The sequence below is a fragment of the Diadema setosum genome, chromosome 20 (assembly GCF_964275005.1).
Source record: "Diadema setosum chromosome 20, eeDiaSeto1, whole genome shotgun sequence".
Taxonomy (NCBI): Eukaryota; Metazoa; Echinodermata; class Echinoidea; order Diadematoida; family Diadematidae; genus Diadema; species Diadema setosum.
Window position 1 is genome coordinate 3,999,110 of NC_092704.1, and position 15,365 is coordinate 4,014,474.

A 15,365-nucleotide genomic window follows, 5' to 3' on the forward strand; every position below is an offset into this window, starting at 1 on the left:
TATGGCTGATCAGATTTTCAACCAGGCCAGATTTGATTGATCCTGAACGAGGTTACCCCTCTTCAGTGTTTGCATCAGTGTTATCCTTGGAGGCCCTTACTGTAAAAGTGGAAATTTTCGCGCAACTGATTTTTACACACTTGGCTAGGTATAAAGACAAATTTTGCTTGTTCTTGATTCCACTGAATCAAAACATAAAACATTGTTGCATATAGCTTGAAAAAAAAAAAAATGTGTGTGCTTTTACTTTCGAGCTACTATTTTGCCACCTGAAACGCTTGAAAATTTCCACTTTTACAGTATGTACATATGCCTGTTTCAGAATGTGTACACCTTTTCAGTGTACCGTACATGCCTAAGTACATGCCTATAGGTGAGAAGCTGTTAGTTTTACCCCTTCACGTCCATTCTTTCTTCCTGGTTAAGATCATTCTTGAGTACATTAGTTGTTGCTGTGTTGGGCAACCCAAGGGTAAATGTAGAGTGAGTTTGGAGTTGACATGATTGAAGCATGTGTAAGATTTGGATAGACAATGCACCTAGCAGGTCTTACAGAGGTTGGAGAAAATTCACTGAAATGTGCATTACCAATTATTACTAATATAAAATGAGACTCTGAGATGTGGTGGGGGTTGCTATCAAAAGTAGGATAGGGGGGCTTTCTATGAGAAACAACAAATTTAATGATCAGCAGGTTGCAAAGGTTCTTTGAAGGAGAGCATCAGGAGATGCAAGTTGCCATGACCATGGAAACACAAAGAATATATCAAATCTCCTGAAGTCACAATAGCTTGGTAGAAATGAGTTTGGGATGTTACATTTTTGATTATTTCTTCTTTTTTTTTTCTTCTTTAGAACTAAACTACCACTGAATAAGAAACATTTACTAAGACAGGAAAATTCACTCTGAATTGGCTTTAATGTGATAAACAACAGTATGCTTATCATCTTTGCATAATTTGCCTGAAACAAAATTTGCTGAGCAGAATTTTGTGTGCAATTTCTACTTATGTAAAAACAAATTGAAAAAATTAGTTACATATCATATCTTAACATAGAAAGGAGGTATCAAGAAGAGAAATGCAAGTTCAAGTTCATAGGATTTCATCATGTCAGTTGCATTTTTTAACATCTTGGGCAAACTGTCTAGAATCATTGTGGGGAAAAACAACAGAATGGGCATTTCAGCATACACCACATCAGTTATGAGTCTACTCTCATTTACAACAATCATGATAGCAAGTTTTTGGCGAGTTTCTAATACTGTAAACAATAACTGCGGTAATATAAAGTGCCATTATTCTATATCAGCGCATGGTTAGCTTGCCAATTTTGATATCGTATCATGTATTACTTTTTTTTTTCTTAAAGCTAGAAAAAAAATTATGATATCTGTGGCTGCAAATGAGAAAAATCATGCCTTACATTTTCTACAGAATTCTTCATATCTGTATACTGAAGTGAATATGATGGATGTGTGCTAATTAGATGGAGTTTAATGTATCTTATGCTTCCACACTATCAAACTTTTTGTGTGCCTTTTATCCAATTGAAAATGAGTTTGTACATGGTACTGACTTGTTCTACCTGGAATACATATAAAGTTTCTCTTATATTCTCAGATATTCAGTTTCAATTTATTCAATTTCTGATATGAATACTGTGTATAAAATGTCACAGATTTGTAGATATATCCTCACTGGGCACCTGTTTTTACTTCTACAATGTATGCACCCTAAATATTGCAGATATGGCAGATGAGTACCAGTAACTATTCTTTCTTCATTTGATGACACTTTTGACAATGCATTTTCTACAAATCAGACTGGCAGGCATCATAAAGAGCAGCTACCGTAATTAACATGCTATCTATGCAATTTCTGTGTTATTGAGTAGTGAATTACCAGTAGAAATTACCAAGATATTGAATAAGATACTGACAGACAGAAGAGAGAGAGATAGAAAAAAAAATGAGTCGTTTTGCCCTTCAAACCTGTGAACAGGAGGAACTGCACTGTGAAGGGTTGCCATGATGAGAAGTTTGGCATTGTACATTGTACACTTGTGTTGTACTGCCAACAGTCATACCATGGAGGAGCTATCTTTTTTTAGTTTTCTTGGGGTATACATGTATAAACACAGGTGCATTAGTTCTTTTACTATGGGTAGAAGATAAATATTTTACATTATTATATACAATCATGCTAAACTATATATACCTGTACAGTGGATTATCGTATGAGGATGCTTTATTTTCTAATGGTATTTTCAGTTGTTACTGTATGTAATATATGAACCACTGCATTCATGATTTAGGAAAGTGCAATGAAAGTAAACTTGTACAGAGAAGAGCTCACTCGGAAAGTTCTAGACAAATTGTGCCGAGTTCCATATGGAACAGTCACACTTTTGTTTCATTATGATGCAAATGATATTTTCATTCTAATCAATATGCGATTGGTCTTTCATGAATAGAGGTAAATTATTATGTATAGATTTGAGAATTGATGGTATTTGGGAAGAAACATTGCTATTTATTGTACGATTACGCAAGTGTGTTTGAATTGAAGGTAATAAGGCTTTTGAAAGATGTCATTGCTGTTCATGTCACTGTTGTTCTTTTTTTTTTTTGATTCAGAAGTTCATGTTCCGTAAAAGATTGCAGTGGATATACGTGTACATGTTAACTGTTCTTGCGACCGCCTTCTATGCAATATGTTATTCCGTCCCTTTAATTTCTCTAATAAACATGAATAATTAAATATGCAAGTACGGAGGTAACAACATACCCAGTTTCAATTGTTATTTTGTGATGCTGTTGTAGTGTGGTCTGGGGTGAAATTTTTCAGTAATATTTTCACTAACACCCCTCTATGCCGGGTTCTTATCTAGAATGAGAGGATACTGAGTATTCATCAACTGTGATGAGTCCATAATTAGAAAAACCTAAGTGCCATTTCACTTCTTCTTCAGGTATAACTTGATTTTTGTTCCAAAATGGTCAAATATACATAAGAAATGTGTGTGTGAATGATAACACAATTTTGGGTGGTTTAACTACAAAAATGTGATTTATTAGCAAAAAAAAGAAAATTATGCCGACAGTCTAAGTACTCTTTTGCAAGTACAAAATAATACATGACTTTGTGCAATTGTAAGCCTTTACGAAGTACAAGCACACACAAACACACACACACACAAACACAAACACAAACACACACAATGTACACAGCCACACAACAGCCGCGGTCACGCTGGCAAAAGATCGAGAAGTTTAAGATCGCGATCTTGGAGATTTCGAAGTTTTCCCAGTGCAACCACAAAATTCATGTAAAACTTCCCACTCCAACTAGGGATATTTCCCCACCCCGCCAAACTTCTCGCTCTTTTGCCAGTGTAACTGCTAGAAACTGAAACTTTGTGATCTTAATTTTCTCAATCTTTTGCAACTCTGACCGCACCTAAACACACACACACATACCACAAAAGATTTATCTACCGATCATATCATGATAGAATTCTGCTGCAAATATAATAGGTTGTCCTTAAATTAGTAACTCTCTATTTCACATTCTTTGTAAATCATGCACTGTGGACAAATCATAGAGTACTTTTATCTTTATTGATTTTTCACAGCATTAATTTTTCTTATAAATCATCTTTACCATCCTTTTCTCACCAAAATCACTTTTTCTTCTTTTTCTATGTAATTGCATAGACTCTAGTCTGTTCTCACAGACTCTTCCAACAGTTTTCCCATAAACATTTTTGAATCACAAAGCAGCAAGTAACAATGAATGAAAAACAGTACTAATACAAAAGAGGAAAGAACAAGAGGAATACAGTAACACCTTCAAATCAGGCATGAAACCAGCCCGTAACAACATCTTCTTCCTTGCGTTTTGAATGTGATGGTCATCAGCAATCTCAGAGCAGTCATCTAAGCACCATTGAGAACTTGAAAAATTTTAGTTGTACAATTTACACCGAGAGTCATGAAAACATGACAAAATCTAACATTCAATCATTTTGACCAATGGATGTACCACTCTCAAAAATGTGCTGAAATTCTACAGGTAAAGCTGCCAGACAAACTTATGCAATACAGCACTATTGCTTATTATATTATGAATACTTATTTTTGACATTTCAGTTATGGTTTGAATTGAATTATTCAGTACAAAGTGCATTAAGTACTCCCATATTTACATTTTTATAGGGAACATGGTATTTTGGGCAACAGGAATCCCTGTATCATAAGGAAATGCAGAGAATCAATACAGAGGATTTAACAGGATGGCCATTTCTTAACAATATTCTGATCATACAATGTACTGAACCAAGGGTTGGTTATTTTATCTCATCTATCCTCCCCATAGAGAAAAAAATGTCATTTTCTCTCTCTTTCCATCAAATTCTCTGCCTCCTTTCAGAGCAAAAAGGTAGCTGCGGCCAACAATGTTCAGTTTCCTAGCAACCAAAGCATGTCGATACTGACCACAGTTCTATTTTATAGAGCAGTGCATATCACTTGCAGCATATTTATAATCATTGCATTTTCCGTGATACGAGCTGAAACACAAGTCGACTGGGAGTACTGCAGCTATTGTATCCAAGAAGCCACATTTATCATAATTATTAGTATTTTTTGATAATACTTGTAAGGCTTGAAATACTGCATATTGGCAAGTTAATAAATACCTGAGTTGTTGTTCTCTTCTTTTTTTTTTCTTTTTTTTTGGGGGGGGGGGGGTAAAGAATGAAGCAAGATCTTTGCTACTTGGGATTTGACATCTGTACCTTGCGTTTATGACCAGTCATGCCTAAATGCAAACAACAGAAATATATTTCATATCCAGCATGACTGGAAAGAGAGACGCCATGCAGAAGATTATGTGGTACCAGTGGTATTAATAAGTATAAGTGAAAGAAATAAACATTTAAAATGTTGAGTTTGAGGGTCTCAAAATCTCTCTATGGTTTTTACATTTAAAGAAAAAATGATTTGTTATTTATCAAGGATATTCATCGGCAGCAGTTTATTTTATAATGTCATTCATGTACTTTTTATTTCTTTATAGCAGCATTTATACAAACAAACAGTTCTGTTGGCAATTTGTCACACTATATTACTACTGAGTACATCAATGAACCTCATTAGCACCATACTTTGGCTAAGGTTGGGCTCTAACAATAGGCAAAAACTATTCCAAAGTGGCTTTGAACTAATCTCACAGGTCACAAGAAAGCTGGCTGGCTACCCCAAGTGTCTGAGCTCGAGCTCTCTCTCTGCCAACTTCTGTACCCACAAAGAAATGTGCAAAGATATTCAGTAGGCAAGATAATACATTGGATGATTTAACTTCTGATTTAACTGAAGATTTCTTAGATTGTCAATGGCATAATATCTGGCAGAGGACTGAAGTAGGATTTTTGATTGGTAGTCAAGAGTGGGTTGACAGAGTACATGAAAACATGTCACATGAAAGACACTTATTGCTCTGGAGCTATCTAACAAGACTACAACTTTTTCAATTTACCTGCATTGTTGGGGGACATTCAAAATCTTTTGACGATGCACTGACACATCACCTTCTAGGCTAATGGTGATAATATCATCACACTCTGGTATCAAAGTGAAATTTCACTGTGTGCACATACATGTTTAATTTCTGTATATAAGGCTCAAAAGTCAAGATCTTAACCAATGTACAGGTACTTTGGAAGCAAACAAGAACATTTAAATTCAAAATCTTCAACACATAATTCTAAGAACACCTTTTCTTTAACATAACTATGCTCACAACAACACAATACCAACTATTAAAATCTGAATGACATGAAAGCAACAACGTTTGAACCTGAAAATGCCAGGTGAAAAAAAAGAGAAACTCTTTACGGTAAGATTGAAAAGACAGATCAAGTAAGCCAAAAACTTATGCAAGAGTTGACGGCTTTGGAATCTAGCGTTCAATCAAAAAGTCAGCTCTTGACAGAATTTAGTCTTTGACCAAGAATCAGCTTTTAACAGAGCCTAGTCTTGGATCAGGAATCAACTTTTAGCAGAGTCTAGTTTTTGATCACGAATCAGCCTTTAACCAAGTTTAGTCTTTTGATTTAAGAATGAGCTTAGAAGTGCCTTCTGATGTTACTATCTCAATTTACAAAGTGAATTTTTTAGTACTACATTGTCTGCATCGGAGGTATCTCGTAATGTTGATGATACAAGTCTCCCAGGATAAAAATCTTTAAGCTGACAAAGGCCAGTAATGAAGGACTCCCCCAGTTTCTTTTGCACAAAACTTGTGCCTAATGCTTGAGCTTTCACTGCCCACACAGCTGTGGTTCAAAATTCAGAAGTACCCTGGAGTAATCTAGACTATCCATGAGGCTACACACATAGTGAAAAGTGAAAAAAAAAAAAATTAGCATGAACATGAAAACCCCTGGGAACCACAATTTGCACAACAACTCTTTTAACATCATTGCAAACAACTAAAATCAATGAAAAGAGCTCAATATTATCTGTGCAGGGGAGAAAAACCCTTTCTTCAATAACGGAAACTGAACACTTGAACACATTTGTGGTTGTAACTTTTATCAAATGGACAATATCCAAATAATGGAAATTCCTATCTTGAAATTTGTAAAAAATGGGAAGTCAAAATTCCATTCTTTTTCTTTTTACTTTCTTTTGAGAATTTGAAAAGATATTCCTTTTCATAAGAAGTTCATCATACCAAAATAGGGTCTTCAAATTTCTATATTGCTCTATATGATATAAATGCACTATATAAAAAGAGTAGAAATTTTCATGAAGTATAAAAGTCTCCAAAACCTACCATGAACAAGTCCCCACAATCTATATTTTGATAGTTCTGACATGATGATAATTCACATTCATAGTTGCTGGATTACTAAAAGGGCTCTCCCACACACTATGATTATACATTATCCCTTCCGATGCAACTCTTACTGTTCGTTCATCGAGGGTGAACTCAGTACATACTCATTTATTCTGCAATGATTGATATAAAAACATCTGCGCCATCTTTGGCACAAATTAGGGATTTTGGTGGCTAAAATAAAGTGTTTTGTGTCATCAGTACCACCTAGGCTGCAGACATGCTCTAATTCTCCTAATGACAAGTACGTGTAGTTCAAAGGAAAAACAGAAGATTACTGGGGCCTACTGATTCACTACTATAATCAGTCTCAGGGATGGTACAGGGAAACCTGTTCAGAAAGACCATGTGAGGAGGAAAGATGATATCCATCTTCCATGGCAGGTGACCTTTAAAGACAGATGCATTTACATGTGAAATGTACTGAAGGTAAACATAGTATCCGGCCTTTCTGGACAGGAGGGTGATAAATCAAGTTTGACGGTACATTGTATGTCAATCATACACTGTCACAGCGTTTGCCAAAAAAAAAACAAAAAAACAAAAAAACACAAAAAAAAAACACACACAAAAAAAGAAAATTCAGCCTCGTGACCCTTATATGACCTCAATGAGCTTGTGTTAACAAATATATCCCAGGGCTTTTTACCTGGCACAGATGTGCTACAATCAGAATTCAACAGAAGGTACCACACCTTACATACTTAGTCCTCACAAAACAACAAAAATATACATAGTAATGCCGTCTCACTTTCATGCCACATAGAGACAATATTCTGCTTCATACGAGTCAGCAAAGCAGTTAGCGATAAAAGGCAGTATCAAACATCACAAAGCACAAGAGTATAGTGCTATCAAATGTAGCACACAGGTTACTGGAACTGACATTTGAATTCTGCTCTTCCAATTATGACAAACATGCGGACTTGACAGACGATGAAAACAACTCTCAATTGCCTTTCCATTTCTCCCCTACAGAGGGCACCAACACAGTGTTTCCAAGGCACATCTAGGTGTATTGCTGATTTATATTGCATATTCAGGTGTGCCTGCATCTAAACTACCAACACTGTAGGAAGCATACTGTCTGCTGTTGTTTGCTAATACTTTTCAATTTTCACCCAAGAAAATGTGTTTTGTAATACCCGTGAGACAAGTGACCTGTGAACATGTGACATGTTTGCTGGCACACTTGAGAAGCTGTGGGCAGGTAAAGCTGCCATGTGAAAGACAGTACACATTCCAATACTGCACAAACAAGAAAACTACAATAATCAGAATAGCACTCATGACCGACAGTTCTTCATGGTGGAATATGCAGCCAGTACACGTCATCCACATGGACGAAGCCCAATGAAGCAGGTAAAATTCTATAATGTCGCTACTAGTAGTGTAAAAGCATTGCATATCACCTGACATTTCTTGTGACAGCTAACATGCCTCTCAGCTGATCATTTCTTAATATCAACGAGCTTCAAACTACGATGTCAGCGCCGTCCTTGAATCCTGACATACACTTACAAGACATACAATAGGTTGTACCAAAAAAAAAAAAAAAAAAAAAAGAACACAGAGTATCACAAAGTACTTTTAACTGATAGCTCTAACATCTCACACGGTCTCACATACAAGTACTACATTTTGTAGATGAAAGCAACATGAAAACATACAAATCTTGATGGCATGCCACAATATGGACATGCTTGCCACAAAACAAAAAGTAGTATATACAGACCTTTTTTTCACCTTAAGATAACTTAATCTGTAATTACAAGTATATATATGAAAGTACTTCCTGTAAGTAATGCCTTTCGTCACACACATAGATTCACATCATTCTCCCTTCTGCCACTTGGCAAGACATATTAACACTTCTTTACCTTCTTTAACTGACTTTAATATTATACTGAGCTGTCTACGAACAGAAGGAAAAGGTAATCATTGGTACACTGCTGAATCACACACTACTGAAAAAGGCTACAACTTTCTTATGAGAAGACTATGTTGAAAAGTATGAGTTTGATATATTGCCTAATGTCCAATTTTTGCACACATGAGCTGATATTATGGTGATCAATATATACAACACAAATGAGAGCACACTACTCATCGCACCTACGCCTGTGAACATCACAGGGCACGATCATACGGTTGCACTGGTGACCTTTGCATGTGGACTGAATACGAGTTTCACACAAAATATGGCACGGTATCTTGTAGTGAGATTGGATGAAAGCAAAACAAAAAGAAACAAATATGAGCAAAATAAGAAATGGTGTCTGTGACACTACATAAATTGTGAGTTAAGTACAATGCATAGCAATAAAAGTGAAGGGTTGCAGTAGATTGGAGCCAACCAAAGTCCTACTCATTATTGCTTTTAAACACAGAGAAAACACTATCTCCTACGGACAATCACCTGAAACTGAAGCACAGGATAAGTCTGGCTGAAAATTCTCATGTTTTTCTCAGAATGTATGGCCTCTTTCAGCCTAAAATATTCAGCTTCTCTATTACCATTTGCTAAGCCAGTGATCGGATTCCAGTTTTTGATTTTGATGGGATTCACTTTGACACCTCTGTAAGTTACAAAGCTGGGGTTCAAAAATAAAAATGTAACCATGGAATACTCACAACTTACTTGTCATACAAGATAAACATTCATCTTCAGAGCAAATTCATAGTATTTCTCACGATGAACTACAACGTATCGAAAATGACTGTGTTGACTTATACATATTTGCCTACATATTGCATAACATCAAGGTATTATAGTTTGTACCTCAGAATGATTCAGACTGCGTTTCCCACAAGTATCGAGTTACTTGTCCAGTTGCGTTCTCTCTCTCAAAGCATAACAATCAATGAAAGCATAACTTTTTCTTTTTCTTTATTGCATGGCTGGAGCATGTTTAAAAAAAAAAGTTCCCTCACCTTTGCTATATTTTTCAAGTGAGCTTCTTAAATATCAAATTGCCATGTCCTAAAATAGTCATGCCCCAAGTTAAGTAAAGAATGGTCAAGTTGTATCAAGTAGCTTATGTAGACCTGACATCTATCAAATTCTGCCTCAGGTCTACTATGAGCATTTCCGTCTCATCTAAAGGATATTGCCTACTTTGTTGGCGTTAGTCATAAGAATTGGGTTCATTGAATGAAAAAAAAAAAAATCTTAAATTTGATTTAGAATATCAAGCACTGACCCTTATCACACCCCACCCAGCTTTCACTTAGTAGCCCTTTCATACTATATCCTAAAATCACATGTAATTGAAATCCAATTATTACATCATGAGATTAATTGTGCTTATGGTGAATCCACAAACATAAACTGAAAAAAAAGGAAAAAAAATACAAAACAAAACACCACATGCAGCACAAAACAAAAAAACCCAAACCCTATTCAAAATTCATGACGACATTCACACTAAAGATCCAAACATGCAGGTCAACACAAGAAAAGACTTGTAATATGTCACTGTCTGATAGTTCTGAGTTACTGTAGTATCATATTTCACAGGCAAGTCCATTTTATCACAAAAAGTTTCCAAACGGATGCTATTTCAGGTGATACATGGCAGGCATCCAAGAGCTTTCAACAATAATAGTATATGAAATATGTTCAAATATACTTTGATATTAAAACTTTCTGTTTATCAAACATATGGAGCTATAAAAGGCAAGGGTCTAGCAATCCTTTGGAGTACTTGGCACAACTTTTGTGTTAAACACATATTTGACACTTAGTAATACTAGCATTTGAAGAAATGACAACATTTCAGCATATTGAGTACCTTTCATATACAATACATCTCTTTCCAAGATTTTGTTGTTGTTGTTGTTGTTCAGTTGTAATAGAGATTTACAAAAATATGACATGGAACCAGATAAATAAGAAATAAAAAAGGAGAAGCTACGTTTTGCGATACAGTGTTGCTGACATGGACCAGAAAAATATGGCGAGTCTCTACCACTTGTAAGGCATGGATGGAGCTGCTATGAGGCAAAACTCCTGGAAGACATACAAAAACTCATCATTTTTATACCCTGATAGAAGCGATGAAGACACACTGGTGGCAGTCTACATGGCATACCAATGGACATATGTCAGTCATCAATCGAGTCCAATGCCAAAGTATCGTCAATGAACTATATACAAACCCTCTATTTTACATATCTCTTTGAATAAATGTGTTCAACGACAGTATTACATCACACAGCCTACTTTATACTACAACAGCACACATTTCATGCATGCCCACACGTTACCCACTATTCACACTGCTCCAAGGGAACTGGCGTACCTACAAGCTCAGTTGTCCCCACCTCCAGACATGTGGGCGGGAGTCCCCATGTGGGCGGAGCCTCCCATGTTGCTCATATTCATGATCACAGCAGCTTCTTCCATACGGGGCGGGGCCATGACTAGATTGGCGTAGCCCGCCGCCATAGGGGAGGTGCAGGAGGGGGCAGTGACGTCAGTGCGGATGGTCTTGACTGCCCGGTCGCCGCGTCGTGGCATCTTGATGGGGCGCTTGCCGGCAAATTTGGGTGCCACCTTCTGGACCAGAGGGCCTGGGATGGCGTTGGGGTCATAGGAAGTGGTGTAACCCTGCTGCAGCTCTGTGGTACCCAGGTATGGTTGACGAGCAATTACTTGTGGTGGCATGGTCTGCTCTGCTTGCAGTACTGTGGTGCCCTGCACATAGCACAAAACAAAAAGTCAACCATTACCTCGGGAACTTACATATACAATGCAGGGGTCGCACTTAACTTTTTTTAACTAGCCAGGCGGACTACTTAGAATGAATTTTGACACTGAAGCAATATTTTGACTAGCCAGACGGACTAGTAACTTCAGAATTTTATGATTTTTAGCTAGTCCGACGTGATTTTGGGTGGCCAATGGCCAGCGGACCATCGCCAATTTCGAACCCTGCAATGCTGTTGCGAAACATAGCTGCCATCAAGATGTGCAGGTTTGATAATTTAATATCCATAAACTTCATTTTTCAGCAAGAAGGAAATTCAAATAGGTCCTCATTTTTAGCTCAAGGAATGCTAAGACTGTCACGATGGGAAAAGAACAGACTTCTAAGCAGATTTTTGCATGATCCTAGCCCTTTGACCAAAATCATGTGTAGTATCTCATTCAACACAGTCCTACAGGACATCCAAAGCAATGTCATACATTATAGCATTTTGTCAAACATTTTTTGTCTTTTGGTTGAAAATGTCATCATCAGGGTACATGTTTATCATGTTTGAATGTAATGAATGATCACATACAAATTTTTCAAATTGTCTAGAATTCCTTGCATCTGTCTTAAAGCTCCTGGTAGTGGTAGCAAATCAAACAAACAAAAACAAACAAAAAATGACATAGAATTTCAAATACATTACTACATGCTTGGATAACCCGCATGATGAACAAAGGACATGATTAAAGTTTACACTGCATGTCACAGCATGACAAGAGTTATAAACATTAAACTGTCTCGTGTTAGTCAAGCCCCCTCAGTTGGGTTCTTGCATAAGATGAAATAAATCCCCCCCCCCCCCCCCACTTGAGTAAAATGACATTTAGACAACCCACTCAATGGGAACGAGGCAAACATCTCACTGTAAAGCCATTGTCATACAACAGAGATTAAGAGGATTAGCAAATGTCTCACTGTAATGCCATTGCCATACAACAGAGATTAAGAGGATTAGCTAAAACCACTATTGATAGACAGTTGGTTTCAGTGAACAAAGCAAAAGTATTCAGGGATATCAAAGCAAACACTTAACAGTATGTGTCAAAAACTTTCAATTATTAAGGCATGGTGGCTTGAGGAGGGTTAACCATTGCCTGGGACAATCTACAATGTACAAACAAAAGAGAACACATCAACAAGCTGGATGTGCATGAAATTTTTGGTGAAAAACTGGGCATTCACCATTCCACTCTAGACTTATAAAGAGGGCACCAACCTAAGCAGCACCAACAACTTGAGCCTTGGGCAACAAAAACTTCCAAAGTGGGAAAATCTGGTTTCTCTTGAGTGTGGCACAAGAACTTCCATTGATACTTTTCCATCTCTTTGTACTCTGATGGCCTATGTTTTATCACACACACACAGACACAGACACACAAACACACTTGCAGGTACACACACACATAAACAACAACAATAAAAACATCTCTTGCATTTGGAATGAATTTAAAACTAGAGAATCCCTGCTTGGCAAACTGCTTGGCACACTCTCTTATTGCCAAAAACTAGACTGACATGAAACATATGAGTGGGACTGTAAGGGCAGCAGCAATTCTGCTTAACCCACCACCTAGGCTTCAGTTTCTGTACCCGTTCACATGGGTGAACCAGCATTTAAGAATTTTTAGCTGGCAGAAATGTATCAATACATTGCTTTGAAAGTGATTGCTATACAGAATCAGAGTGTATGTGAGTTTTGTCCCGGTAGCTTATATTACAGGATATTTCCACTGGCAAGATCATTATCACATGGTAGTTGTTATATTCGTGTTCGTGGTAGTTGTTGAATTCATGTTCATGGAGCACAGCAGTGAACACAGAAATGTACACATGCATGTTACATGATCAGAGTTGATATGTTTACAGGTTGATAAATTTGCGAATAGTACCCAGATCGCAGAATTCCCACAAATAACCCCAGGAAAACAGGTACGGTATGAAGTCTCATTAATAAAGATTGTCTTTTTATGAGTTTGAGGTGACAAAAAATGATTTCAAGTATCAAAACTAAATGCAATCGTAAAATTCGCTTTGTGTTTGCTCTGTATTGTGGGCTGCTCAGGTACAGCCCTGTCGCAATTTATATAGTGACTGGGCTGTGTATACGTGTAGTTAGTGTACAGCTAGTGTATTTACACATGAGTATGCACAGCCCTGTACAGTGTATTTACATATGTGTATGCACAGCCCTGTACAGTGTATTTACATATATGTATGCACAGCCCTGTCACATCATTATCACAGCCAGTCAAGACTGGTACTCTTTGTGGTCTCAGTCTGGTGGCCCCTGGCATCCTGTACCCCCAGCGTCCTGGGCCCCCTGCCTTGGGCCCGCACTTAGGCTCCTGGCCTCGGCCCGGCCTTGGGCCCCTGGGCCACTGGGCCTGGGCCCACTTGGGCTATGGGCCCCTGGGCCTGGGCCCACTTGGGCTATGGGCCCCTGGGCCTGGGCCCACTTGGGCTCTGGGCCCCTGGTTCCGGGCTAAGGCCCGTGGCCTTGGGTCCGGCCTTAGGCCCCGCCTTTGGCCCGGCTGTACTTTGTACATGGTCTATGGAAATCAGGCTTGTCTGTAACTGTATAATTACAAATAATTACAAATTCTGGTAATCACAAATAATCGAACAGGTTCATACTATACATAGGATTATATGAATATATAAATATATGAATATATGATTATATGAATATAGTGAATATATAAATGTGATCAGGCATTCTGTTACGGTGTCGGATCTGCAGTCATTCATATATAACAAATTTTATGCATGTATAAGTGGCATACATTCATGTGTACAGTATGCTACTTGATTGAACCAGCCAATGGAGAAAGATCACACCATTGAACAATACTTGAAAGACGATGTACAGTTCAATGAATCAATGCTTGTTATTATGAACTCTGTAGAGGTATGCAGCCCTCTTCAGATGGAAAACACACAGTTGGCTATCAAACAGAGCTTGCAAAACCATCAACAATTTATAGAAGGGGATTTGTGTGTGTGTGTGTGTGTGTGTGTGTGTGTGTGTGATAGAGCTATTTGGCTTGTTTCCTTTGCATGCATCATCACAAATTCCCGAAGTCTGAATAAAGTGAAACCAAGACCTTCATATAGATGTGCTGAATTGTACGGTGCTGGATCAGAGCACTACCATAAGATTAACACCATGGCGGGAATGGTGCTAACAGTGTACAATCCTTCCTGTGCATTTATGTTAAAGTGTACCAATACCCTGAAAATCAAATTTGTGTACAGCTAGGATACACATAAACAGCCATAATTCACTTGTGATAGCCGATGAAAGTATACATACTTCGATAAATCAGATCATAGCCATTGGCACTTGTGCACTGCACATTTAAATTCTGTTCCATAAGCACCAGTATTGATGTATGGGCGTTCTAGCTATACACGTACATTTTTACAAATAATATCAAGATTCCACGTCCACCGATTTAGTATTTAATCACGGCACACTACATATCACTATCATTCAAGACGTATTTGGAAAAAAGTATCGATAAGGTGATCATTTGATTGAAAGAATTGGGTGATCAATTAGTCAATTTCAAGTAGTTATTATTTTGTCAATTTTTACATTATCAATAGGTATAGGAGTATAGATTTGACTATGATACATTTACATACCAAATTTGAAAAGAATCGGTCAAGAAACAAGGCCAGCGTCGCACACACAAGC

The 15,365-nt window shown here is 37.4% G+C and overlaps 1 protein-coding gene across 1 annotated transcript in view; it reads right to left on the bottom strand.

Annotated features, from left to right (window-relative positions):
• Positions 1-10,270: 10,270 nt before the first annotated feature.
• Positions 10,271-15,365, bottom strand: part of LOC140243648 (uncharacterized) — a 30,965-nt gene continuing 25,870 nt past the window's right edge. Inside the window, exon 11 of the mRNA XM_072323311.1 lies at positions 10,271-11,604. Coding sequence (XP_072179412.1) covers positions 11,218-11,604 — 387 coding nt within the window. The 3' untranslated portion in view covers positions 10,271-11,217. The remainder of the gene's footprint in view (positions 11,605-15,365) is intronic.